At 34.8% G+C, this 27,222-nt stretch overlaps 5 protein-coding genes across 7 annotated transcripts; 2 read left to right on the forward strand and 3 right to left on the reverse strand.

Annotated features, from left to right (window-relative positions):
- Positions 1 to 216: 216 nt before the first annotated feature.
- Positions 217 to 2,064, reverse strand: LOC136409843 (probable serine/threonine-protein kinase clkA). The gene is made up of 6 exons (XM_066391652.1): positions 1,641 to 2,064; positions 1,251 to 1,582; positions 1,102 to 1,193; positions 1,010 to 1,045; positions 830 to 962; positions 217 to 317 (listed from the first exon to the last, which is right to left on the reverse strand). Exons 1-6 carry the CDS (start codon positions 2,054 to 2,056, stop codon positions 253 to 255), a joined length of 1,074 nt encoding a protein of 357 aa, XP_066247749.1. The 5' UTR covers positions 2,057 to 2,064; the 3' UTR covers positions 217 to 252.
- A 2,222-nt stretch (positions 2,065 to 4,286) lies between these two features.
- Positions 4,287 to 5,855, forward strand: LOC136409913 (retinol dehydrogenase 12-like). Of its 2 annotated transcripts, none has more exons than XM_066391768.1 (4): positions 4,287 to 4,542; positions 4,662 to 4,928; positions 4,989 to 5,308; positions 5,366 to 5,855. In XM_066391768.1, the coding sequence occupies exons 1-4, from the start codon at positions 4,407 to 4,409 to the stop codon at positions 5,558 to 5,560; spliced, it is 918 nt and encodes a 305-aa protein (XP_066247865.1). In that variant the 5' UTR covers positions 4,287 to 4,406; the 3' UTR covers positions 5,561 to 5,855. The 2 variants fall into 2 exon arrangements, with proteins under 2 accessions (XP_066247865.1, XP_066247864.1); XM_066391767.1 differs by having other exon boundaries at positions 4,290 to 4,542; positions 4,605 to 4,928; positions 5,366 to 5,853.
- A 993-nt stretch (positions 5,856 to 6,848) lies between these two features.
- Positions 6,849 to 10,752, reverse strand: Bap55 (Brahma associated protein 55kD). The gene is made up of 7 exons (XM_066391903.1): positions 10,415 to 10,752; positions 8,816 to 8,949; positions 8,472 to 8,758; positions 8,042 to 8,231; positions 7,803 to 7,956; positions 7,570 to 7,658; positions 6,849 to 7,171 (listed from the first exon to the last, which is right to left on the reverse strand). The coding sequence occupies exons 1-7, from the start codon at positions 10,614 to 10,616 to the stop codon at positions 6,956 to 6,958; spliced, it is 1,272 nt and encodes a 423-aa protein (XP_066248000.1). The 5' UTR covers positions 10,617 to 10,752; the 3' UTR covers positions 6,849 to 6,955.
- A 314-nt stretch (positions 10,753 to 11,066) lies between these two features.
- Positions 11,067 to 21,106, forward strand: LOC136409771 (E3 ubiquitin-protein ligase TRIM37). Of its 2 annotated transcripts, XM_066391525.1 has the most exons (20): positions 11,067 to 11,166; positions 11,517 to 11,685; positions 11,748 to 11,844; positions 12,553 to 12,732; positions 15,208 to 15,473; positions 15,541 to 15,751; positions 15,979 to 16,125; positions 16,358 to 16,527; positions 16,698 to 16,907; positions 17,005 to 17,184; positions 17,318 to 17,432; positions 17,709 to 17,968; positions 18,033 to 18,282; positions 18,584 to 18,698; positions 19,481 to 19,681; positions 19,734 to 19,826; positions 19,877 to 20,001; positions 20,060 to 20,264; positions 20,626 to 20,737; positions 20,859 to 21,106. In XM_066391525.1, the coding sequence occupies exons 1-20, from the start codon at positions 11,136 to 11,138 to the stop codon at positions 20,884 to 20,886; spliced, it is 3,165 nt and encodes a 1,054-aa protein (XP_066247622.1). In that variant the 5' UTR covers positions 11,067 to 11,135; the 3' UTR covers positions 20,887 to 21,106. The 2 variants fall into 2 exon arrangements, with proteins under 2 accessions (XP_066247622.1, XP_066247623.1); XM_066391526.1 differs by lacking the exons at positions 11,067 to 11,166; positions 11,517 to 11,685; positions 11,748 to 11,844; positions 12,553 to 12,732 and adding an exon at positions 14,465 to 14,752.
- Positions 21,107 to 21,486: 380 nt separating this feature from the next.
- On the reverse strand, positions 21,487 to 27,152 carry LOC136409920 (tektin-1-like). The gene is made up of 7 exons (XM_066391776.1): positions 26,986 to 27,152; positions 26,833 to 26,932; positions 25,982 to 26,236; positions 25,433 to 25,680; positions 22,293 to 22,515; positions 21,910 to 22,128; positions 21,487 to 21,687 (listed from the first exon to the last, which is right to left on the reverse strand). Exons 1-7 carry the CDS (start codon positions 27,054 to 27,056, stop codon positions 21,550 to 21,552), a joined length of 1,254 nt encoding a protein of 417 aa, XP_066247873.1. The 5' UTR covers positions 27,057 to 27,152; the 3' UTR covers positions 21,487 to 21,549.
- Positions 27,153 to 27,222: the final 70 nt, after the last annotated feature.

Below are 27,222 nucleotides of genomic sequence, written 5' to 3' on the forward strand. Positions count from 1 at the left end.
TATACTTTTAATGAATGCATCACTCTATTCCACTTGAAATGTTATGGCTAAGTACCACCCTCGCCAGTGGTGCCGCAGTTTCAGTGCGAAGTTAGCCTGCTTCATTTCAAGTCGAACACCTTGTATATTTATTTTCGATACAGCGAGTTTTGAAATAAAAGATACATAAATTATTTTCCGTGAGAGTACGATTTATTACTGTAATGTTATATTGCATCTAACGCGTAAATAGATAATAATGTTCTATAGAAATTATTCCAGATCCAATTGCAGACATTTGGATAATTCCGAGGAGAATTCACAACCGTCCTCGATATCTGCAATGATTATAGAAAATGCAATTCAATAGGAACCTCAAACCAGTTAATCCTACATGGAATAGTTATTTACCTGAGAAATGCGGGAAGTGACATTTTACCGCACGCTAATTGCAAATTCCGCTTCGTTTCGTTAGGACAGCAATCGAGTGCAGTAAAGACACTTTCGCATGTATTAGATACAATATTTATCCTACAAGATGTTAGTTAACTTTGTTGTCTTCTGTAAATTCATTTGAGGGTTAGCGTGTGTTAAAAATGTGACAAACACACATGTGACAAAAAAATACTGACATTCGCAAAAAAGTTTTGACATTTAGACGTCTCATTTTGACTTACGTGCGGTAAAAATTTTCACAGCCCAAGTGCTTACAGCACTATTGTTAACTCGCCAATGTAAGCAATAAAGATTCTACTACTAAGAAATCAAATTTGACCGGTGAATGAAACTCTGGACTAAATTAGGGATTGGGGTGACCAGCTGACTACATATGAAATATGGGCTTTCTTACCAGTAGATGTCAACGTTGCAAAGCATTTCCTCACATGTCGCAAGGCTTTGATCCTCTCCATGTCGTTTTCCGCTACGTGCTCCTGCACCCATTTGATAATCAAAGTCTCCGAAGGAGACCTCTCCTCATCTATCTAATATTCAGGCTAGTACCTTTCTTTGAAATAATTTTTTTACTCACCAAATGCATATAACCAAAGACACACTGGCTCACACACTGTAAAGTTACAACTTTTTAAAACACTGAACTTCAATTATCATAATATAACTTGCTTGATTGTCATCATCTTCCTCATCATTCCTACTGTCTTCCCTAAAATAACTCGATCGGTATCTACGATTATTTGGCTGTGTGGCAAATCCCCCTTCGCAATAAAAACAGAAATTTCCATAATTACCAACAAAATATCATTCCTTCATACCAAACATATTTCCACCATTATCAGGACAATTTTCGTTAGTGTTGTAGCCATTTTGAGGTCTCCTTACATCAAACGAATTGGTGCCGCTTGGCTCATAGCCTCTTCCAGGAGATCCAGAAAACCATAGACCATACCCCTGCTGGTTGTTGTTACCAGAATCCCGGTTATGGAATTGGTCTTGTCCATTAGACCCTTGGTTTTGATTGGTAGCCTTGTATGGGTAATAATTATTAGTCTGATCTTGGTCTTGGTTACTGTGGAATCTGTAGTTTTTGTTTGAAGTCTGTCCGTAATTTCGTTGTGGGTTGGGACTGTATCTTGAAGATCCACCCCTATTTCCATTCCATGTTCCAGGTTGAGGGTTAATAATTACTTTTAAGCCGATTTTACCTGTTTACGCCCCATCCTTCATCTTCATCCTCATCTCCAGCACCTCCATATAGTCCTCGATTTTTATTTCCATTGTAACCTCCACTGTAAGCATTTGCAATGTTCCTATACTTATTTCTTTTATGTTGATAATTATTATTATTCCCATTGCTCCTGTAGAACTCATTATGATATGTGTCGTTGCTTTTATCTACTCCACATGGCTTTAGCAATTTCTGAGCTTCATATTTGAATACATTTCCCTGTTCTCCACTATTGTTGTTTTCGTTAGTAGCTTCATACTTGACTCGAGAGTTTGTGTTATTTTTCAAGGCATCTTTAATAGTGATTTCCTTGTTATTCTTGGTATCGCAATTAACGTTGAAATGCAAAAGAAAAATTGAAAGTACTATAATGTTTGGTATGATCAGTTTCATGGTGACTAACTGACTGATTAACGTGATTTCTCATAGTTTATGATGCCTCAATTAAATTTTTAATTTTTTGTCTGATGTAGAATCGTTGACTGAATAGATTCATTGTGAGGAAGATCGAAAAGGTCGTTGGGTATTTTCCTGTTCAGTGAGCTGTTTAAGTGAGATAGTTTGGTGAGTAAATGCGAGTTTTTATAAAATGAAGAAGATAACAAAAAGTAAGGAAGCCACTGCCAAATGTTAATTATAATGAATATATGTCAGGAATTGATTGACAGAATCAAATTATGTCACATTATTCATCAAAAAGAAAAACTATTTGTTGACCAAAGAAAATGTCTATACATGTGATAGAGATGGTGCTTTTCAATGTACACCATTTATTTAAAAAATATTCTAGACAGGAATTTTGCTCACGCCCCTTTCATATAGAAAGATTTAGTGGTAAGTAGTGGTCGAAATAAATAGATCATAGACATCGTGCAATACACTTAGCATCTGTCAATATAACTTTGGAACCTGTCAATATAACTTTGGCATATGTCAATATAACCTCATAGAAATATTAGTTGATTTGTGTCTGCGTCATAAAGTTACTTTCGATTAAAAATGTCAGTATACAGGGTGTAACATTTAATTTGAGATATCGCAAGATCTCGAATAATACGTGCTCTACGAAAAAAACCTCTATTATGAAAGTATAGTTATTCCATGGGGGAAATACATTGATGCTAAAATTAGTGCCCCTCTGCCCCTCCTTATGGGGAGGATGGGGGGTAACTTTGATTTCTTAAATAGCATCCCTTACTTTTTATTGCAGATTCGAATTCTATGGCAAGAAACACGTAAAATTTGTCTAAAACATTTTTTTTGATTCACGATAAATCACGCTGTAATCGATGAAATTTAATTTTCATTTCGCCTGTGATTTACCGGAGTGTTTGATGAAATTTGCTTTAAAATCAACGTAAACAAAAACTTTTTGCAGTTAGTTTTTAATGTAAGTGCTCAAAACGATGGCCTTCAACTTCAATGCACTTATTAATCTGCATTTCGAACACGAGAGCGCGTCTGCTGGAATTTCAACACAAGAACATACGCACAAGTTGTTGCAATTAGTTGTTTCTTCAAGTTATTTCTTTTTTTTTATACGCTTAAACCAAAAATGTAAAGAAATAAAAATGTGTTATTTTGTTTATCCTCAACAACGCGCGGGAATAAGATTTTTTTAAAGCAAATTTCACCAAACATTCCAGTAAATCACAGGCGAAATGAAAATTAAATTTCATTGATTACAACGTGATTTATCGTGAATAAAAAAAAATGTTCTAGACAAATTTTACGTGTTTCTTGCCATAGAATTCGAATCTGCAATAAAAAGTAAGGGATGCTATTTAAGAAATCAAAGTTACCCCCCATCCTCCCCATAAGGAGGGGCAGAGGGGCACTAATTTTAGCATAAGTACATTGTATTCATGACAATATTTAAATTATATCATTTAAAATAGGTTTTGGTTGTGCGCGTTTAGTCCGCACAAAGAATTTTTTGACGCCATAAAATCGAGCTTGTAAGAATTGCATTAATCTGGCCTCCTTGTAAATAGATGTCGCCTTCATTAATAAATAATGATCATATGATAATGAGTTTCTATGTAATATGTTGACTGCGTACCGACCTTCAGGCAACACAATTCAGAAGATAATTAATTTGATACGAAGTCGGTGCGGAACGTTTATCCACGTCATCAGTCTATTTAATATGCGTTTTGTCATTGAAATCAGTATTGGGTTATATATTTGTATGTTGAATGTTTATAATTTTACGAAAAATTACTTGAAAAATAATAAAAGGAAACGTAAATTCCTTATTTGGAAAAAACTGAACAAAATGCAGTTAGCAGCAAACTAATAATTTCTAAATAAAAATATTAAATGAAATATGTAATACTCAAAATACCTGAAAATAAACTCTATCTACATAAAATCAAATTATCATTTGGGTATATTCCTGAGAAAAACATCATTGATAACGTCATAACTCGTCACTCCGAAATTTTAGAAATGAACTTCTTTAGGTCGAAATGGAAGTCATCGAACCCCATTAAAGACCCATGGTGTAAATTTTTCATATTATTTTCCGTTTCTATAAAATAATTAAAGCACACGTTTCTAAATAATTACATTGCCTGGTAATACAGTACCCCGTCGATCCTTTCACAGTAAACACGTTTATACATGACGTTCATTCGCGTCACTCGCACTTAATTTGTTAAGTACATTCAGAACAACTTTTATACATTTGAATGTTTTGTCCCGTACACTGTAACTAGTTGTTCTTCATTACACCAACAACATGACTATTTTACTGTTTTTAATACTATCCCCAATCGGAATTATTTTCATAGTAAATAAACTCATATTGTGTTTTCGGTGCAATAGCAAAGTTTTCTTAGCAGGAAAAACTGCCCTAATCACTGGAGGAACCGCAGGTCTGATTTAATTCACTCAGAAAAATTTACATTTTCAATGAATTCAAATTTTGCATTTTCAGGTATAGGGTTTGAAATAGCTATAGGTCTGGCTTCGAAAGGTTGTCGAGTAATTATAGCTGACTTCGTCGATACCTCAAAGGCGGTTCAAGAAATAATCAAGAAAACTCACAACCCTGATGTCATAGGAAAGCCCTTGGATTTAGCATCTTTTCAGTCAGTGAGAAATTTTGTTAAAGATATATACTTAACCGAGGATAAGCTGAATATTGTGATTAACAACGCGGGAACTGCATATCTTGATTCAAGTTACACTGAGGATGGCCTACACAGGACAATGCAGGTCAATCATTTTGGGCACTTTCTGATGACCTATTTACTAATAGGTATACGACAATTATTTTTAGATTACTATCGTACATTTTTAAACCCCCCGAACTTTTCAGATCTACTGAAAAAATCTGCTCCGAGTAGAATAATATTCACTAGCTCTATACTAGCTTATTTCGTATCTGCTCGCTTCATGTACGAATTCAACCCAAAAAAAACAATTTGTCAAGGAAATCTTTTTAAGATATACCCAACCACCAAACTGTACGCGGCTGCGATTTCCAAGACATTTGCCAAAAAATTAGAAGGGACAGGAATAACTTGTAACGCTTATAACCCTGGAGGTACCAGGACCCAGATATTTTTTAAACAGTTTCGAAATATTTGGGATATCTTCCCAACTGTATTAGGATTTTTTGTTTGGACATATGGCAAGGTAAAGGAAATATAGAACAATAAGAATATGGTGGAACATTTTTTTATTATTATTTAGACTCCAGAAGAAAGTGCTCAGACTCCGATTTATCTCGCGCAAGCGGATGAGATAGAAAGTGTAACAGGGAAATTTTTTACAGAGGGACGAACATTTCTCGCTCCAATACCGACGACTAACGTGAAATTTTGTGATAAATTGTGGGAGAAATCTATTATTTATAGCAAACTAGCAGATAACGAAATAACAATATAATAACATCACTTCCCCAAATGTTCTCCCTGCCCACAAATTAATATAGGGCTTAAGCTTATAAAGTGGCCACCATGAGCCACAGTATCAACTTAGGGATCAACAGAACCTCGTTATTTCAGCGATTATTTCAAAATGCTGTTCATGCGACACAGCGAATCACACAAAAATACTTAATGCTAAGCATCTAATGTCGAGTTTTAAATAAACCTATTTCTAATGCAATTTTTTATTTAATGTATTCTGCGACAATTTTTGCACTTGTAACCACTATACATAGATTATCCAATTAAACTAATGCATCACGTGGAATCCAAATATTTATTATAAAATATCATAATCATCCGTTCATAAGAAGCAAAAACTAAATATACTGCTCAAAACAATCTAAGGAAAAAGTATACTTTTGACTATAATCTTTCTACAATGACATTAATTCATAATAAATTCACATAAAATTTCTTCACTACTTCGTGTTATCACCGCGAACATTAAGAATAGCACGGGAACGTGTGGCCTACTCAAAAGCACCCTATCTATAGCGTCTTACAGTAACGCCACTAACAATGTTCTAAAGAACTAAATTGCCATGAACACGCGCCATCAACGGATTGAGATGCCTTTACGGTATGTCGCTTGCGTGCTCCATGAGATTCAAGTCGGGTTATTGTGGTAGTCAATTCATAAGAGTTACATTGTTGTCCCTGAACCGACCCTGTAGTAATCTAGTTAACATGTGGACGAGCACTGTTTTGCATATAGAGGAGTTCTGGGCCAGCCACATAAGCAAAAAGGCAACAGGTTCAAGCACATGGTCTTGGCACCGCACTTAGTTCGCGATTTGGGGCAAAACAAACGAGCTCAGTTCTGTGATGTAATTTGATACCACCCCAAACTATCATGGAATTTCCTCTATAATTAGGGATTTTCTGAAAATGTCTTCTTCGTTCTAAACGTCCTTGTTTCACATCAAACGCGTTGCCTTCGAATATCAGATCGAAATCCAAACCGGGCCTCATCTGTGAATAACACATTGGTCTCTTCTTCAATATGAGGATTTGTCAACAATTGACCTTATTTCCTAAATTATTTTGAACAATGTATTTGCAAGCAACAGCGTGGCCCGGCTATTTTAAGCGCATTTAATCGGACTGTTGCTAGCTGGTTATTCTATCCCAACACTTATCTATTAGATAATTAATACCCAAGTGCTACTTAGCTGTACAGCTGAAATCTCTAAACATTAAATTCCGATTTTTTTAAGGTGTAACCCCCACAAATAAAGCACAACTTCATATAAAAATATTTATTGAAAAAGGAAATTACTTTTACATTAATAGACACATGTATAAAAGGTTTATCCAAGGATATATCGAGTAAATTTAGACAAAATTAAGTTTAAGGACATTTACGATCAATCTGAGCCTTGCCCGATTCCTGATACTCTTGCATGGACATCCACATTTGCTGGAAAGTGCCAATTGATGCCAAAATGGAACCACCCACCCAGGAACCGAATCGTCGTTCAACTGTCCCATTAGCTGCGATAATTTTCAGCTTCATGGAACCCGGAGATCTAGATTGCAGATCTCTGCTGAGACGATCACCAAATCCCTAAGGTTGTAAATTTACCGAAAACCGTCGATGTTAGATACCTATGTAAATTTAATGACTACGATTTCAGTTTCGAAAATTACGATTCGAGGTTCCCAAAATCTCTTGAAAATTTTCATTAAACGAATAAAAATATTTGAGTTTCAATTTGAGATTCACAGCTATAGACATCAGTTGAAAATTCTGTAATTTTTTGGTAAATTTTGGCGATTATCCTATTTCCAAAGCTGTTTTTGTAGCCTCCAAAAGTCTATTGAAAAATTTGTAATTTTCTTGAAAATTCATGCAAATACCTGAGTCACAAAAATGCATTTCAGAACTTTCAAAATCCCAATTTTCGATACGTACAAAACTTAATTCACAATAAAACATTTTCGGGTTTAATAGTGAAATATTACCTGCACGAGTGAATTTCCTCCCGTTAAAACTACTGAACTATATAGTGCGGGTCGTATATCAACGTCGCACATTCCCGCACTGGTTGCAGCTATAAAGGAATAACGTATTTTTGCAGACCTCATACCACTGTTTTTTCAAAATATGTACTTATATGCTACAAGACCACAAATCAAAATTAAACCTTTGAGCTCTAAATCAATAAAGGATTTCTTCGAAAAAAATAAGTGCTCACCAATATGGCCAGCACCCAACATGGCATGATCAAACAATCCTTCTGCGAGCTTGAAACGTTCTGTATTAAAATCCTGATGAAATCCCGTAGGAAATTCGTAATGAACTGCCGGAATGTTCGATACAATTCGCTCGTCATATTGTCCCTCAGCGACCTGATCAAATTTACAGCTTTCAGTGGCAAAATAATGTGAACTACCAGCGGAAAATCATGCTCCAATTCGATCAAAAGTAACTTACCTGAAGGACAGACTGTTGAAAATCTTGCACAGTCCTTTTGACCATATAAGTCATCCAGGAATTCGACGGTTGAAAATTGAATTTTTTTTTTGTGAATCTTGGCTTATCCTTGTCTCTAACTACATCTTTTGCAGCTATTAATGCCGCAGGTGTTAGATCAATTCCCATAGATTCTAACATATCTCTTGCCCTAAAATCGCACACTCTTGTTCTCCCTTTAAGTAACTCTTTCTTGGGCAACTTTTGAATCAATACATAATAGCTTCGTTCCAACATGAGAGAAAATCAATTCCAGATAGTCAGAAGCAGTCTAAAATATGCAAAAAGAGTAATAACCGGTATTCTGCACATATTTCTGACTGTTTCTGACGATCCGGAATCGCTTTACCCCTCTGTTGGAGTAGAACTAAGAATAATCGTTGCTGAATACCTCAAAGTTAAGTAATCTCCTCCCAATGGTGATTTTACAACGGCATTGGAAATTACATAACCGTCTACTACAGGCACAGCAGAAGTATGAGTGGCCCCACTATCTATCACCAAAGCGGTCGCCCGGCCATTGGCAAAGGCAGCCAACGCGGCATTTTTTACCAAGAAAAAGGCGGGTACTTTGTACTTTTCAAACATAAGTTCCGTGAGTCTTTCACGTTTTTGTCGCTGGTTCCCCGGCGATTCCGAGAAAAGCACTGGATGGTAATGGGACTCCGACTGAATAATCTAGACGTGTATGAATTATGTAAAATCGCTTGCATTCGATTATCTAATAAATTATACTTTTTCATACGAATAGTCGAGAATTTTTTCAAACATGTCCCAGTTCTCTATCATTCCCTCTTTCATATAACTGTGTAATTCCATGTTGGGACGAGGCACATGTAGGAAAGTGGTATCAATGTAGAATTTATGTTCTGAAATTAAACTAATGTACACACTAAACTAAAGACACGGGCAAGTTGGCTATGTAGCGAATCACACGTGTAGTCACATCTTGCAGAAATGTTTATGTCCTTAATTTATTTATTCAGCCTTGGATCACGATCTTACGGTGCCTTCCATACAGCTTAGGTTTCGAATTTTTAGCGTTTACGAATAAGGTACGATGTAATATTACAAAATGGAAATTTGCAAGCAAAATCTTTGCTTAAACTATTTCTCGCAGAAAATAAATCTTGTATTCAATTACATGCAGCTGTTTCGTCTCCCATTCTGTTTTCTTTAGATTTGTCCTATTTTGCCATGCTACGTGTTTCATGTTGGTTAGAGTTAGTCGAGTACAGTTGTTACCTAGAGCGCATATGGCTTTGTGTGTGAATAATCTTTATTATGAAAGTATACTCTCGTGGACTTATTAGTTATTAGTTAATTTGACAATATTATTCTGGTTTCATTCAAAGAGAACCAAGGAAATCTGAATATTTCTTTAATCAACCAATAATGTGACAGCTGGTAACACCTAAGGAAAACCTTATTCATTCTTTTAGATGTTAAAACAATATCATTACCCAGCATCCATGAAATTATTTAAAAATATATTGCAAATTTGAGATTTCTCCCAATATTGATAGTGAAATCGCACTTGTCACCAATTGAGTGGTATTTCTATCAACTGTAACAGTCTAGGTGGCTATCATAATAAAATGCTTTGTTATCATTGGAAGGAATAACGTGAATTAATCTGACATATATTAATAAAGAAGACTTTTATGATGCCATAAGAATGATGAAAAGAATATAGAATCTAACAACTACCAAAACAGTCAGGCCATTTTCTATTAGTTCGATCTTAAAGGTTGAGCAAATTGTAAGTGTTATATTTTTTACATATGTATATCTTTAGGTTTTACACCAAAAATTTTCATATTGCTTATTGATGACCAGTTGAAAAAGGCAGAAAATTGAATAATATATTTATAAAATATAAAAATTCTCTAAGTCTGTCATAATTTTTAGCTAGAGTGTCTGCTATAACTTTGTAATATGTATAAAAGAAATAAAATTAATTGCAGGGCTGTGGGAGTCTCCAAAGAATTTTTTCTGCCATTCTGGTGCAGGAATATATTTAACTGAGCCATGAGAGACACCACAATGAGTTTTACACTTACTATTTGGGTCAGTGTAGTCTCACCCAAAAAAAATATTTGCAGGCACCAGTGTTTGCTACAGTCTTATAAAGCAATACTGAACCAAGAGTGTCTGACATTGCACTGAATGTGTCAATTACCAGAAGTTTTTATTTAAAATAGAATGTGAAATAACTTGTTTCAAGGGGGAAAGTTTCGAATCGCTGCCCCTCACTGGGTACGCCTATATTCTACTATATTGGCCCCACCACAGCCTACATGTTATGCCACTTGGAATAATTAAGTAACTTACGAGATTTTAATGACACATTGCTGTCATCTGGTTTAGCCTCTGGCTCCAGTTTCACAGAATCATCAGGTGCTACCCCAACAACAGCAGGAATTTCGGCTTTCGGGGTATCTTCTTGGGCATATCCTACTCGTAAAGACTGGTGACCAGGGTCAAAAACTAGTGCCCCTATCTCATCTCCACCATATAGCATACCCCCAGACATTTTCAAACTCTAACTCTTTTAGAGCTTCCAAATTCAATAAACCAATATAAGTCTTATAATGATTAATATAAATTAAATACAAACATAACAATTATTCAAAAGGCGGCTTTTTGAGGTTAGGAAAATTGTTTACCAAACTGACATTTACTTTTGACTTTTGCAAAGCGGCTGGCTATGTTGCCAGTTGAATGTTTGGTAGTTAAGAAAAAATTATCAATCATCTATTTTTATTTTAATAGTACATAATTTAAAAATCTATAGAGAATAATAGTGTTTCGTTTAGAGTTGGTGTATTCGCAGTAATAATTACTGTACTGCATAAAAATTCCTGTTGCTATAAAGAAAAGACGAAATTGAAATTTAACTGTAACAAGTTGACAACAATGCAGTATTAAATCTTTAATGGTTCCCGGTTCCCAGTTCAAAGGTTTTATTTTTCTGTATCTCCAAATTGTAGATAAGTGACAATTTTTGTTTTTTATAATTCAATATCGTTGCCAATTTGCTTAAGAGTTTAAAATGAAACACACCCTGATTACAGGTGTGCCAGGTAGTTTTTTTTCAGTTATTTTCCATGCTCTAAATTTAGGCATTGTTGCCAAATTGCAAGAAAAATCTTTGAAATTAGAAAATATTTTTAGACATTTCATTCATATACAGGGTGTAATATATCATGGAGATATCTCAGGAACTTTGCCACTCTGTACATCAAAAATGGTGCGTTTTTAACCATGAGTCTATTAACATATTTTTATTATTTTACAGAGTACTATCGCTCCCTAAAATATGTCCATAATAATATGTTACACTCTGTATAAATATTTTCGTATTGCAATTGCATTTCCTTACTTTTTCCCAGAATCTTTTGTATAGTAAAAAAAACATTCTTTACATTTACAGGAATTGGGAAAACAACGCTGATTAAAAAGCTAATCCAACGTTTAACCGATTCAAATACAATTTTCGACGGGTTTATTACGGAAGAGTTGCGAAATGATAGATTTCAAAGAATAGGGTTCGTCATTCGCCTAATAAAGTCAAGCACCTCTTCTGTCCTAGCAGATAAAACGTAAGAAATCTTAATTCATCCATTGGCGTTCGGGAAACAATAATTTAATATAATGGTTCTAGGAGCCATCCTCCTTCTCCGGATCTAAGACACCTGGGACAGTATACAGTCTACGTGAAGAACTTTGAAAATTTTACACTAAATACGATTACATCCTTTGTAAGAAACCTCCTTAAACAGAGTATTTCCCAAACGCACGGTGCAAATTTAAACATATGGCTAAAACCGCTTCGTTTCCGAAATACTGAGTGTTGAAATTTACAAAAGATATTACGTTTTAATACTTTTTGAAAATGTTTGGGTCGATTTAATTAAAATTTTCGATATTTAATAGCGATGTTATGGAGTCTTCGGTATATCAAAGTTCATCCAGGAATTTCAGGAGCTTGCCCACAAAGCTGGTCTGTCGGAATTTTACACGAAAATAGTAAACCAAGCAGATTTTTGTAATTTTCATAATTATTTTGAACAAAGTAATTAAAAATATCAATTTTCGGTTCCTTGATATTTTTTTAACTCGTTTGGTTTTCAACATTAAAATTAAATTCCAATCTCCTAATGTACTCAAATAATTTAAATAAATGGAATCATGAAAAATAGTGTAAAGCAGCTAACACCCACTAGGATACATTAATCCAATTTCGTTCTAAATGCCTGCCCAACTCCCAAAAACACCAGGATTGTTTTTTAACACCCTGTATTTTGAAAATAATGGAATTCCAGACATATATTTATAGTACTTTTTTTATTTTGATCCAAGGAATATCCTTTTAAATTTGCACTATATGTTTAGGAAACACCCTGTATACTACCTTTAAGAAATACCTACATATGTAGGTGCTGAAGTAGAATTTGGTAATATTGTAGGACATGGGTCTACTGGTTGTCGATGAAATAGGGAAAATGGAACTCTCCAGCAAAAAATTTGAAGACGCAATATCTGCAGCATTTAGCAAGGAGCGCGTTAGAATTTTAGCCACTGTTCCTATCAAAGGACCTCCATTTGTTGAGCAATTGAAAAATAATTCTTCATGTCAACTTATCACTGTTAGTAAATATGAATATTATTTCATACTAGGTGACACGGAGAGAGATATTTCTAGATCTATATAACTGAGTGTCTCGATACTGACTTTATGGCGTTATCTCACGGTCCAGGGCGATGATTTAAAATTTTACTCAATGTGCCAGACTTGCTAAAACTGGCCCTACATTCAACTTTTCGTTTAAACTACAAATACATAATATATGTACAAACATGTTTTGAAGAGTACCATAATAGATATATAAAATCAATGGTCGTGCTAAGATAGAAACAACATAAAGTTGCGTAGTAACCCTTAGAAATCATTGCTAAAGATGTAATCAATTCCAATACTGCCTGTTCCCTGGTTTGGATAATTGGCCATTCTTTAGAAATTTAGCTTCCTTAATCCAAACAGCCATTAACCAAAATTAAATGTTTCTTTAGAGTTCAATTGTGCATATTGTTTTACCTTGAGGGATGAACGCAGCTCAAAAGGGGAAGAAACTTTATGGTGAAAGTCAATTTCAATCAGTAAATGTTAACTAAACAAGGCATGAAAAACGGAACATCCAATTATTAGCTTATTCTGTATTACGAATATTTTGTTTGTCGTGTTACTAACTCTATTGAATTATCTAAGCAACAATTTCGGTACGAAAAAATGCAAAAACTTTACAATCCGCCTTTTGCAAAGGGACCAGTCATAGACGAAAACGATTTGGTGGTCTCCAAACATTCAAATATCTTTACAGTCTTTTTTGCGAGTGTAAAGTCTACCAGTCTAAAGACGTTGACAATACACAAAATAATATACAGGTGCTCAATATAAAGATATACCAGGTGCCAAAGATTTTCTCTCACGGTCATCATGATTCTAAAAACAAAATGGGGGTACTTTTGCTATTTTAGGTAAGAGCGTTAAATTACCTCTTCAAGGCGGTACCACAGTCCAGAAGTCTAAATTCAAAATGGCACCGTAGAATACATTTTTCGAGAAATCAAAATGGCGTCGTATTTTTAAAAAGTTATTGGTGTTGTGTAATTCGCGGCAATTTATAGTTAATTATTTCAAGTTTATACGTAATGAATTTACCTATTGTAATTGTTTGGATAAAATATTCGAAAGCACAAAATCATTTTTTTAATACCGCCGATTGCATTGTTTTAGAATTTTTCATGTTATGGTTATACATCCTTAAATATAAATTGAAAATAGAAATATTTGCGTTCGGATTTATATTCAAAAAGTTGGGATCTGTGAAAATCTGAGGTCGCTCTAATATAAATTCTAATCTCTAGAGATATTACTTGTAGGTACCCTATTCTCTATATTGTGTCACCCATAATAATATATAATTATGAACATTTATTTCAGGTCACTCATCAAAATAGAGACAACCTCGTGGAGGAAATTGCAAAACAGTTATTAAATTAAGAATCGATTATGTTAATTTATGAAATAATGAATATAAGGGAATAGAACGAACTTCTTCTATTTGGAAAGAAAAAGTTTTTCATTGATCCTAAATCTTTTACCTTCATAAGATAAAAGAGTTATGTAAACATATGTTTCAGTGATTGACGAGTATCTCAATAATTTTATCGATGAGTTAAATAATTAAACTTGTAACTAGTAATCCAAAACATATCCGTGGCCATCTTTAAATACATCAACAGGGTTGCCAATTTTAATTTTACGGCTAGTTTTTTAGAAACTACGTTTACTCACTTCACAATATTTGAGACTTGAAACGTCAAAAAACATATGGAAAATTAAAAAAATAATAAATCAAAATAAAAAAATGAGGAACTGGTTTGTGTTGAGTATTTGAACGTGCAGAAATAATAACTGTAGTTCTTTGTTCAAGAAAGAACCCAACAAAGAAGTCGGTCATTCACTTGAAACTAGACATAGGGGCAGAATGAAGATTTAATCTCAATTTAGGTCACAGTTTTGATACTGTATTGATCTGGGTTCACTACGGTGAAATGGCAACGAGAAGCAAACCAGGAAATAAACAAGATGATCACAGCGTTGAGGTGAATTATTCAACCGTTAAGTTCGTTTCATATTAGAGCTAAAGCAAGGCTCACACTCACACTTAAAATAGTGCAGCTTTCATCTAAATGCATAGTGTTCACTTTCATGTGAGCACACTCATTGCTTTTCAATGTAATTTTGAGCTATGTGTAAATAGAGTGTGAGAGCCAGAATGAAATGGTTTTTAAGAATCCCTGTTTGTAAATTTCCTTAAACCCTGTTGCTTCATGGTTACTATTTACTATTTCCAACATTCCTGCCCTTACCTTGCATGATTGTGTCATTTGAGCATGTCAAAATCAATTGTACAAATTTAGTGATAAACCCCAATTTTCACAAACATGGATTGTTTCGACAGCTCCTCACCTGAATTTGTAAGACACCTCAATTAAACCCTTTATCACATTTTTATTTAAAAAAAACACACATTGTACATTACTCTGATGGTTTTTAGACTCTTGCTGAGGTATTCCGTTGCTTTATATGCATGGAAAAATTACGGGATGCTCATCTATGCCCTCACTGCTCCAAACTGTGCTGCTACGTGTGCATTAGGAGGTGGCTTACTGAGCAAAGGTCACAATGTCCCCATTGTCGAGCTTCTTTGCATCTCCATGAATTAGTGAATTGCCGATGGGTTGAGGAGGTCACCCAACAACTTGATACCTTACAAGCTGTTAGTTTAAATAGCAACCGGGGTGATGAAAATGAAAGGGATAAGTAAGATTAAAACTTATTGATTTTTAAAAATAATTTATATGTTGTTTGTCTGTAAATGTTTGTGTAGATGCGCGACTCATTTAGAAAAATTGTCAGTTTATTGTTGGACATGCCGTTGTTGTATCTGTCATCAGTGTGCTTTATGGGGTGGCACTCATTCAGGCCATACATTTAAACCACTAGATGAAGTGTATGAGCAACATGTTACACAGATAAAAGATGAGGTGGCCCAGCTGAGAAGAAGGTTAATGGAGCTCATTTGCATTGTCCAGGAAGTAGTAAGTTATAATTTAATTTTGTTTTGTTTGTTTTTTATTTGCTTTTTCTCTTTTATATGTAATTTCTGTCTTTTCTAATACCAAATTTTATCGTTTTTCTTCATAAAGTTTTCAATCTTTTTTTAAGAATGCTTTTGTGATTTATGTGTGATTTAAGTGAATAAAATTTAAGCCATCCATTGATTTCTACCCTTAATTATTTTTGTTAAAAGTAAATTAAAATTTAGGAAAGAAATGTGGAGTCTGTCAGATCTGCCAAAGACGAAAGAGTACGGGAAATCCGAAATGCTGTCGAACTTATGATAGCGAGGCTGGATTCGCAACTAAAAACTAAACTTCTCACGTTAATGGGTCAGAAAGACACCCTTACCCAGGTAAGTAAAATTAAAATCAACTAAGACTAAGCCACAGAGTTACCTGTATAAGCATGCCTTGACAATGTTCTAGCTCATTTTTGAATATTTCTGCTGCATAGGGCCTGATAGGATTATATACTGTTGATATTGTCAGATTGGTGACAGTGATATCCTTTTCTTCCATGATTATTACTAATCTGTTAATATGGTTATATAACAATATCAACCACTAATTAAAAATAATATATAGGAAACTGAGCAACTGGAGCATCTCCTTCATGAAATTGAACATCAGTTGCACACCTGCACTCGATCGGATTTGATTTCAAAAAGTTCAGAACTCTCGCGGATGATTCACAATGTTAGGAAGAAACCTATGACTAGCTTTGTCACTGCGCCAGTGCCCGCCGATTTCCATAGGTATCTACTACATTCAGGGTCAAATAATTAATGCGCTTTCAACTTTAACTTCGAGCTACTCTCAACACAAATCAAGAATCTATTTCAATGTTTTTATCGAAATTAGTTTGCGGTTAAACTTGACAAAACATTAATAATTTGGCCTCTATACAACCTATTTTGGTTTTCAGTGAAATCGTGCCGGCCTACAGTAGTAGTACTTTCGTAATGCATGGTTTTACCCAACTGCAACGCAAAGCCGACCCTGTATATTCCACCCCTTTGCATTGTAACGGTCTCTGCTGGAGACTGAAAGTATACCCTGATGGGAACGGGGTGGTTCGAGGGAATTATTTGTCCGTTTTTCTGGAGCTCAGCGCTGGATATCCAGAGCCCTCAAAGTGTGTATATTTTACCGAGTTCAGTTTAACATTAATTACGCGGAGAGCTTGGTGTCTCATCGCACTTGGGCCTTTATCATGTATTTTTTTCAATAAGATATGAGTATCGTGTTGAGATGATCCATCAAGCCTGCAGGGATTCGGACAAGAACATCGTCAGGGAGTTTGCTTCTGATTTTGAAGTGGGTGAATGTTGGGGATATAACAGATTCTTTCGGTTGGATTTATTGGCCAGTGAGGGGTACCTAAATGTCGCTTTGGATACTCTTGTGCTCAGGTAAGGGTTTGCAAAGGCGTTTCTTGAATGTAATGTTGTGAGACTTACTATTGGGCATATGAAAGTTCATGTGACTATTCATTGATAGTTTGTCCCACAATCGGAGTTTTTAATTTTATATAATTTTTTTTAGATTTCAAGTTCGTGCTCCGACTTTCTATCAACGATGTCGGGATCAACAATGGTACATTAATCAACTTCAGACAGTGCAGAATCAGTATATTTCGCAAATAAATGAATCAAAAGAGGTGAATTATTCAGATTATTATTTTATTAAATCATTTGATTTGTATAAAAATGTATATATTCATTAAATCATTCATTAATGACCGCCATCAGTGAGTAATTTTGAGCGCGTATTGATTAATTTAATACAGGCAACTGCAGTCACAATTGGGTGCACCTTAACAACCAAGAAGCCATAAAAAATCTATTTTGTGTTCTTATTTGTCGCTTCCTACTTAAAAGTACTATTTTCTCGATATTTTACCCTCAAAAATATTTGTTTAATCTCGACATTCTAGCGTTTGGCCGCAGAAATATCGAGGAACGCCGTTGCCGCCACCTTAGGAGCTAGTTCTCAAGGCGACATCCCTAGTGTGGCTCTAGTTAAGAGCATGTACACGCTTCAAACTTTATCTCCCTCCGTAGGAAATGAAGTGGCCGTCGATATTCGATCGGCTCCTTCCACTTCTCAAAACAACGTAGCAGAGAAATCGTACTCGGCAAATTTCACAATCTTGGCAAGGAATGTGAATGCAGCGGTAGCTGGTTGTAGTACCAGGTCTGAGAATATGTTATATTGTCTACTAATTTGACTTAAATATTGATTTGAATATTCTTTTCAGTTCGGTTCAAACAAAGAATTCCCCCGCTGAGAATAATTGTCCATGCAATAACAATAATACTATGAGCAGCAGTAATTCTACTTCGGCATCCTCTATTCAAACCCAAGTTCAAAGCAAGAAATCAAACGAATTGGAGTTGACCCCGGATTCGCCGCATCAGCTATTGGGGGGGTTGGGGGTCTCTTTGAGTTCTCCGAATTTGCTGAATTCAACGGTTTCTTTGATGCTCAGCAGTAGTAGCAGTGAGAGCGTAAGTTTTACTTCAAGATTTTTGATATAATTTTTATGGAGGTAAAAAGTTCGTGCTTTTTGAGTTTTTGGCACGTTTCCATCAACTACTCTTCCTTGATTTCCCAAATTATGTAGCAGAATTCCCTTTCCAACACATGATATCGTTCCTGATTTCGTCTTTTGTATCTTGCTTTAGAGCTTTGCGATTTACAATTCTATATTTTTCTTTCAACTGTAATACAACTTTTTTGAGAAACTGAAAGAAAGTTAATGCTGGAGGATTTAAATACGTAAATATAAAGAACAACTGTCCATTTTAGGACCTGAGTGAACCTGAACCTTTAATGGAGGAATTTGAGCCTCGAGAAGTGAATCTAATTACTACTGGTGATAACTCAAACGATGAGAACGACGTTGATATTGAAACGATGTCGGGTAAGTTGCTAGAAATATGTTATTTTTGTGTATAATTTTTGAACTCTCCCAATACTCCTAACTTAGATTATAATTGGGATCAATAGTCTGTTTAAATTGTATCAATGTCAATGGTATTTCCGATAATCCATATTTCTTCTTTTTTAACTCTAACCTGAAATGTGGATAATAAGACATTCTTTGCAATTTTTCCTTTTCCAAAATTAATTTAGAGTTGTTTTTTCGTGAGAGGGCAATGTGAAGCTACAACTCAGATGTAAAAAAAGTGAAACCTAAAGTTGACAAAACTGACTTATTTGCATTTACGGTTACAATAACTGAAAGAATTACTGAAAGTGGAGCTTAAAATGTTACTGAAAATTTTTTTTTTTTGGGTTACTAAAGGGTTCTAAAATTTTTTATTGCTATCCGATAACTCCTCTATACCTATTAGGACATTGTGACTACGGAAATGTATCTTGCAAATCTTATGAGAATCATCAGAACCCCGAACGTGGTAGTCAAGTGGAAAAAGATACCCAGTTCTCCTTAGACCATACAGGCGAATCCGCACTAAATTAACCTTTAATAATTTAATTCTTATATCGTCACACTTTTTTTAAATAAATACGTTTATAACAATCTTATATAAAATTTTATAAAACCTCATTTAGAATCTTTTATTGAATTCCGATTCATCCTTCACGGTGTTAGTTATTGAAGTACGTACAATGGAATCTCCCCGGTGAGCGGTATCGCTAGAGAATTAACAATTAAAACCTGCACGTTCTTAATCCTTCTAGGTGAGAACGACGTGGAATACGCTGAGTTTTCAATGGCACAAGGGCTGATGCTGCGCGATCATTTGAGTTCAGCGGCAAGCAGCGTAGCTGGGGCTACCGCCATGTCTCCCACAGACTTGGGCAACAACTTAGAAGCCAAATTTAAGCTTATGACATTATTCGATGGATCTGGTGGCAGACACACACTTAATAATGTTAAAGGTGTTATGTTGCTTATCTATTGCTTGGTGAACTAAGAATTGATTATTTTTAGGTACAATACCCGCAAGTTCTTCTGCTCTCCTAGACATGACTGCCTCTAACCTCGATATCACATTATTAGGCTCGTTGGGACGAAAGCCTCAAGGTATAAAAATAACAATCCCAGAAAAAAGTTGGTTTTAATTTAGTGTATAGATCAACAGAGACCAAGTACTGATAGAAAAAGGCTGAAGCATAGATTTCGCCCTATTTCAGACGCATCGCCAGTAAGCGATGCATCCAGTGATACTTGGACTGAAACAGTGCCAATTAGTACCAAAGTATGTTTAATTGTCTACAAAATTGGAACTTCTTATTTTAAAAGTTTTATGTATTCAGGAATCAGTCATGGGTCCCCTAGAATCGTTCCTTAGGTCTATAAACTGTTACCCGGACCAAGATCAGGGTCGGAGGAAAGATCAAAAGGACAGGCGGAAGTACCATGCTAAAGTCAATCACCCGACACCGGTGCTGCAGGCAGTTTTGCCATCCGCTCCTGCAATGGGCGATGGTCTGGAGGCGTGTCTCTCACCATCAAATACAGGTACCCTTGTTGAAATTTTTCTAAGAAAATTTTGTTGCTGTTGAAAATAACTTTGATAAAAAAGAGAAAATTATAACAAATAAACACTTATCACCTTATGGGATCGCGAACGTGAGCGGATATTAGAAATTCATAATGCCAACACGAGTTTTAACAACTTCCATAATGCCTGCGGGAGTATTATAGCTTGTACCCAACATAATTCGATAAAAAAATAATGTTATAGGTCTTAAAGTATATAAAATTAGTCGAAAGAGACGATTTCACTAGAAGCTGAAGTTTGAAGTTAATCGTTAAATCAAAACTACCCTCAAAAATATTCTATCAAATCTTGGTGTTTCTCGAAATTTTCTTTATCTAGAATTTAGCTGGACTCCGTCGCTTTTAAATCAAAGACGGCCGCCTAAACCTCAACGAAACATTAACAATGAGGATCATTCGGTGCCGGAAAAAGATGAGAGAAAAAATAGAAAGTAAGTTTAATATAATAAGTATAATAGAAATATCTAAGACCATTCTCGATATGAAAATGTAGATACATTTGTTTTGTTTTTGTGTCAGGTTTCATTTCGACATTTTCTTTCATAATTTTAGATCAGACCACGATTCCCACTCATTATAAAATGGTTGGTGTCTACAGCCTTCGTCTACTTTCATGTGGATATTAAATTTATTTTGTCGTTGTTAATAATTAAACTAATTTATGCTAATATTAAAATGTTCATTCCAGCAAGTTAAGTTGTTATTGTAGGCTGTGTACTTAAATTACTTATAATTATTATTATATTTACTAAAGACGACATACTAAACTTAAAGGAAATAAATGGAATTACTTAAAAAAATATGTGTCTGAATTAGATACCTACTTTTTTCTAAACCACTGTAAATAATAAAATGAGCAAAGAGTTCTGTCGAGATATGTAAATACTGAAAAATAAAGCACATTATATGTTTTATTTAAAATTTAGGAGCAACTTTAGAAAAGAAAATATATACAGGGTAGTGCAAGAAAGCGGTACCACCTTAAGTCTGCCATTCATTATTTATTTTAAAATTAAAAGGCCAACCAAATATTCATTAAGATGCTGTTAAACGTGTATGTATATGGCGTCCACGAAATCCTTTAACAAAGCATTATTTCAAAACAAAAACACAGACAAATTTTTGAGAAAATACTCCTTAAAAACCTTATAGAGGTCGCTTTGAATTTTAAAACTTTTTTATACTAAATGAAGACAAATATAGTGTATAGAAATTTTATATTTCCCATAAACTCACTTTGCCTTTAGAAGGCGTGATAATCCATGCTTTCCCTTAATGTCATGCAGTCAACCTCATCAATTTTTAGAGAGTTTGTTTTGACATTCATGTCTTCTTCAAGTTGAATTTGAATTTTCAAAAGGTAACGAAGAGAGGCGTGTGCCTAGAAGAAAAAAATAATTCATCAAAATATAAACAACCTACTTATGCATTTAATGACAAAATATCTCATTATTTGTCTTCGTTACACCAAGAGGTCTAAATGCAAATACACATCAGAATGATAATTAAATTTCGTAGCCCAAAAATGAATATGGCAGGAGGCATTTTTTTACCACTTTGGGTTTTCTACTCTTTCTAGGTAGACAACTATAAAATTCTTTACCTCTGCTAGCATATGCTGCATCATTGCGCAATTCTTTCTGAGGTCAGCCACTTCGTTAACCAAAGCAATTTCAACTGCATCTTTACACAATTCCATCTCGGGTCTTTGGGCTCTGTTGCCAAGCCGAGTATGAGCCAGTGCGGCGAATCTTTCTTTTTCAGCCAAGGACTTCTCTAAACCACTTACTGTTCTCGTAATTTCATTTGACTGCCTCACGATCTATGCAAAAGATCCATAACGATAGTTTATTACCTAACATGGTAACTTTAGTGTTTAGATAGTTTACATGGAATCTGAAAGTCTGACTACGATCTCAATGTTTTGATGCAAAATGAAATTCAAATGACTTTCACATTTGAGCCTTAATTAAGAAATCAACATACTTCGGAATGTTGCACTTCCATTTTATTCTTTGCGTCCCTGATCTCGGCAATTCTTCTCTTAAAAGCGTTATTTACTGCGTGGTACTGATCCCATAGGGCATCTATGGCCTGTTTTATGACTATGTCCGTGTAAGCCCTCAAGTGTCTGGCAGAATTTATTTCCTTAGCCGCTTTTTCAATGTTGCTTTTAGTGAATTCTTCCCATTCTTCGTTTGTTACAATGCTGGAGGTTGCACACATTATAATGGATTCGTATACAGGGTGTCAATTTAACTTCCCACCCCTATTATCTCGAAACGGAATAGATTTTTAAAAGATCACCGGAACGCGTTGATTTTGTTATCGAAAGCGAACAATTTTTATGTAAAATTCACTGTACCTGTTTCAACCCTCTACCACGCAGATCCACCATCTCAAATACCTCGAATGGCAAAGGGGGTTAAGTGATACATAATTTTAAAGAGCTTTTAATTCTTTACATTTTGGTACTTCAATTGTTACATTCGATTGTTGCGTTTTTTTAGGTAGAGAGAATTTTTTTAATTCAAACATGTTTTATGATTAGGAAATTGTTCTGCTAAATCAATTTCCATCAAAAGAAAAGGAGTATTAATTACTGAAGCAAATACTTATCAATCTGACAAATTTCCTCGGTCCTCGAAAAGAAGCATCTATTTAGTATGTGATTTTTTTTGCAATTGAATGCCCCTCCCATAGTATCATATCATTTGACATTAAAAGTGTTTACTTACCTGTGGTACTGGTAGATGTTTACAGGTACTCAAATCAATTAAAATTTATTGCGTTAATTCGTGTGTTATTGTGAATAATTTAAAAAATGGTATATATAATTCACCAAAGAACTTAAATTATTTTTATTCGTGGGGAGGAAGGAAGATGCGCAAGAACAGCGGAAATTTTTAATGCTAAAAATCCGAAATTTAATGTGAGTTACACATGCAGTTTGGGCTTAACACACAGTTGAGACCTGAAGCACACAAAAAATTCAATATCATTTCAGAAAAAAAGGTGTAAAAATCTTCGGAATAACTCAAATTGTAATATCCCCCTTTGGCTACGTCTAAAGATGGCCCTAAGGACGTTCCAGAAAACTAAAATTGCAAATAATTTCGACTTTCAACCAAAATGCTAATTATATCGTTCTCATTGATTTCACAAAATTTAACTGTAAATCACAAAAAACAACAATCAAAATCAGCTCTGAGCAACAAACGCGTGAGTCAGAATCATATTAGCAACATCCACTTTCACTCACAAAATATTACTTGAATGCCACTTACCTGCACACACTAAGTCGTGAATGCACCAATGGTGCACCTCACGTGTCTTTAAAATGAAAGAAAACCCGATTATTCCGATTATCCCGATTATTAGTGCGGCGAGCATTATGAATATCTTGTCCATCGTCGCGCTAACATTCGAATGAATCATCTACGAAGTGATATCGGTACTACCTGCCTTTTTTGTAAAGGTACATACAACTGATCGGCATTAGAAACGACACATGCGATGTTTCCAGATTTAGTAAATTGGGAGAAAAGTTACGAATTTAAGGCAGCAGCTTCATTGTGCACATATTTTTCTAGGAAATAAAAAATACATTTCTTGTTGCAAAAAGAAGTCTGCGGTTTTTCGAGAACAATACTAATTCAGAATTTTATGTGTCGTGTTCATAACTGATATATATATATACATATATATATAATAAAGATAAAGCCACTAACAACTTTAACATTTTGTCTCAATCTGATGAAACTTAACAACTTGGAGGGCTGAATGATATATGTGATTTAATAAATATAACTTTCTTATGAACAATCGCCAAAAAGCATCGTGTCGCGATCCTGCAAGGACAACGTTTTCTTCACCAAATTGTCCAGAATTTGTAATTTTTATTAGTAACTCTTGTGGGTAATATGCTGGACACTTTTAAAAAATCTTGGAAACTGTTAGAGTTGCCTCCGGAAAAGCCAAAAGTGAGAAATCATTTTGGTTCAAACCAGAGGCGCACACACTTGAAACACAAAAACGTTGAATTTAATTTCCTAAATAACAATTAAAAATCTTGAACCTATGTTGATCGTGATTGTCACTATTAAGATCGTGGAGCATTCGTTTTGAGTTAGCTCGATGATTAGTTTGTTTCGTATTTCGAATATCTTGTTTGTCGTGCTATCACTCGGCTAAATCATCTAAGAATCGATATCAGTACGGGTCATGGGATGAATAAAAACAACGATCCGATGACCTCCAAACATTCAAATAACTTTTCACCCTTTTTTGCGAGCGTACGGCTCATCGGTTTGACTACGGGAACGATACGCGAAAAAGATTAATATACAGCGTGTATATATTTGAAGAACAGTGACAAAAACCACTTAGTGTCATCACAATTAACGAAAACACGGCTATTGAGAAGAGATATTTCAGTTATTATTTATCGACACACTACGTACTGCACTGGCCGATCTTACGTCCGCCTATGGTTTTTTCTTTTCAACAGTCGAAATTTTTACTTCGATTCAATTTGAGCTCCTTCCAAGTATGCTACTCAGCGATTTTGCGATTTTTACCTGTTTTCAACCAAGCGCAATCCAAGCAAGATAATATCAAAATTTATCGAAAGGCATTCCATTGAGGACTGAGGAAATTTATTACATTGATAAACATCTGCTTCAGTGGTTAATGCATCTTTCCTTTTGATGGTATATTGATTTATTACTACAGTTTCCTAAGCATACGACATGTTTGAATTAAAAACATTTAGTTTCAACGCTATTAAAATACTAATAGGAAAAATTATTTTAGAATGATCAAAGACGCCTAACTTGATAACGCAACAGTCAAATGTAACAAATGAAATATTAAAATGCAGAGAATGAAAAGCTCTTTAAAATGATATATCACTTAATCCTCTTTACCATTTAAGATATTTGAGAGGGTGGCTTTGCGAGATAGAGGGTTGAAAGAGACGCAGTGAATTCTACACAAAAATTGTCCCCCCTTATTAATAAAATCGACGTGTTCTGGCGATTTTGTAAGAATCTATTTCATTTTGAGGTAATAGGGATGGGAAATTTTCAAATTGGTACCCTATAAGTACTTTGCCTTCTGTTTACCCTCGATTTAAAGGACTAAATCCATGGTACACGCTGAGATTTAGACTTGTTTCCTTGATAATGCTATTTTGGTATTCGATTTTAGCAACGTTGCTCTTGTATTCCAAATCACGGTCCATGAAATACGTGGTCGATTTCAATCTCCTTACCTGCTCGTTTATCTGCTCCAAAGAGCGTCTGAGCATGTTTTGAGTTCCTTCTATCAGTTCCAGTTCCTTTTTCAGCTTGCTTTCCACGTCATCATAGCACTGCACATTAAAATTTCGAATATAAATATATCAAGCCTTTTTGAAGGTGTCGCCCCTCTTTAGGGTGACGAAACAATCATTGTCATCACTAATGAAATATCCGACCCTAAAATATTAACCTGGAACCTGGAACTATCTAACAAATTGTGCTGCTTTAGGAATGTAAAAATACGAGTAGAGTAGAGAAAAGAGCCTTAACAACTAAATCTTTGGAAAACCTTTAGAAGACACAAACTACAAGTAGGCAATGAAAAAAATTACCAAAAAACAGAAATTAAGGGTGAAATAAAAATGATGGTACCAAGTCAATTCCAATTCTCCCTTCCCTGAAAACAATACACTTCTGACTGATAACTTTGCCGTTCTTCTCCATTGCGTCCAAGCAGTCTTTGATCCTCTCCATATAGGTTTTCAAGTTATCTACCTCGGTGTAAACTTCTTTTCTTTGAAGCTTGATTTCGTTGGTGTTGAATTCAATGTCAAGCTTGCGTTCCTCGATTTTATGGTCGGTGTCTTTTTTGTTTAATTTAGTTTTCTCTTCAACTTCAGCTTTTAACTGAAATATAAGGAGTTCGAATTGGACTTTGAGAGATTTCAAAGCTCTGAGATAGGTGTCTCATGTGCCCGTAGTATATATGTATATATGTACATATTTTATCGGACCGTGGAGCCTTTTAAGTTTCGCGAATCGTGGAATATACAGTGTGTTTAAGATAAAGATGTCGAGCATGGAGACTGCGTAAACGATACAGACAAGTGTGATAGACTAATGAAATTGTAATAAAACAATTCCTTAAAATCGACAAAAAACTTACCAGGGCCGTATTTAAATAAAACAGTTAATGACAAGTAAAAGGTCATAGAATGAAATCAAATGTTGAATCTTATAAAAAACTGCGATGAGATAGTGATTTTAGTTTTCATTTATCTTTCATCATAACTCAGAAAAAAAAACATTTTAATAAATCGGAAAATTCGTTTTTTTCAAAATAACTGAAAAATCAAAAACAATTTTGTAGATCTGTTTGCATCATGAAGATACTTTCTTGAATATACAACTTTTCTCCCATTTAACCAAGTCTGTATCTATTACTGTTTACGAGATTGCTATGCTAGATATGCGAATCTTGGACCCACTCTTGAATTACTCACTCGTTTGCACTCAGCTATTATAGAGTCAGCTAATTTCTGCTGCTCAAAACAGCATCTATCCCTATTCTTGTTATTCAAGTTCCATTCGTTTAAAGTGTACCTACAGGAGAACTTTAATTTTACGAATTAAGCAGCCTAAAGGTGACAACATACCTGGTTGGAGGAGGAGGCATAGCCTCTAGGTGTTCAGCCTTTAACTCGATATCAGTTCTTCGCAAAGGCATTTTATTTGGAACTGTCTGTCAATCTAAAAACAATGATCTTAGAGCAAATTTAAACGTGTTTAGTCAATAACGAAGCCCCACACAAATAAGCCACCAGTTACTGAGGCAACTTCCAAAGCAAAGCTCCCTTTTGCTGCGAATACAATTCCATTATTTACGCATTATA

Source organism: Euwallacea similis, chromosome 7 (assembly GCF_039881205.1).
Source record: "Euwallacea similis isolate ESF13 chromosome 7, ESF131.1, whole genome shotgun sequence".
Lineage (NCBI taxonomy): Eukaryota > Metazoa > Arthropoda > Insecta > Coleoptera > Curculionidae > Euwallacea > Euwallacea similis.

Coding starts and splice junctions, on each gene's coding strand:
- LOC136409843 (XM_066391652.1), bottom strand. CDS start 2,056: ATGAAACTGATCATACCAAACATTATAGTACTTTCAATTTTTCTTTTG. Junction 1,046..1,101: donor AGGAAGATGATGACAATCAA/GCAAGTTATATT, acceptor GTAACTTTACAG/TGTGTGAGCCAGTGTGTCTT. Junction 318..829: donor TGCAACGTTGACATCTACTG/GTAAGAAAGCCC, acceptor TAATCATTGCAG/ATATCGAGGACGGTTGTGAA.
- LOC136409913 (XM_066391767.1), top strand. CDS start 4,407: ATGACTATTTTACTGTTTTTAATACTATCCCCAATCGGAATTATTTTC. Junction 4,929..4,988: donor GATGACCTATTTACTAATAG/GTATACGACAAT, acceptor CGAACTTTTCAG/ATCTACTGAAAAAATCTGCT. Junction 5,309..5,365: donor TTGTTTGGACATATGGCAAG/GTAAAGGAAATA, acceptor ATTATTATTTAG/ACTCCAGAAGAAAGTGCTCA.
- Bap55 (XM_066391903.1), bottom strand. CDS start 10,616: ATGTCTGGGGGTATGCTATATGGTGGAGATGAGATAGGGGCACTAGTT. Junction 8,759..8,815: donor TCGACTATTCGTATGAAAAA/GTATAATTTATT, acceptor ATACACGTCTAG/ATTATTCAGTCGGAGTCCCA. Junction 7,957..8,041: donor TTCAACAGTCTGTCCTTCAG/GTAAGTTACTTT, acceptor AAATTTGATCAG/GTCGCTGAGGGACAATATGA.
- LOC136409771 (XM_066391525.1), top strand. CDS start 11,136: ATGAAACACACCCTGATTACAGGTGTGCCAG. Junction 17,433..17,708: donor AAATAAATGAATCAAAAGAG/GTGAATTATTCA, acceptor TCGACATTCTAG/CGTTTGGCCGCAGAAATATC. Junction 17,969..18,032: donor GTAGCTGGTTGTAGTACCAG/GTCTGAGAATAT, acceptor TATTCTTTTCAG/TTCGGTTCAAACAAAGAATT.
- LOC136409920 (XM_066391776.1), bottom strand. CDS start 27,056: ATGCCTTTGCGAAGAACTGATATCGAGTTAAAGGCTGAACACCTAGAG. Junction 26,237..26,832: donor TAATAGCTGAGTGCAAACGA/GTGAGTAATTCA, acceptor CTTATATTTCAG/TTAAAAGCTGAAGTTGAAGA. Junction 25,681..25,981: donor GGAGAATTGGAATTGACTTG/GTACCATCATTT, acceptor TTTAATGTGCAG/TGCTATGATGACGTGGAAAG.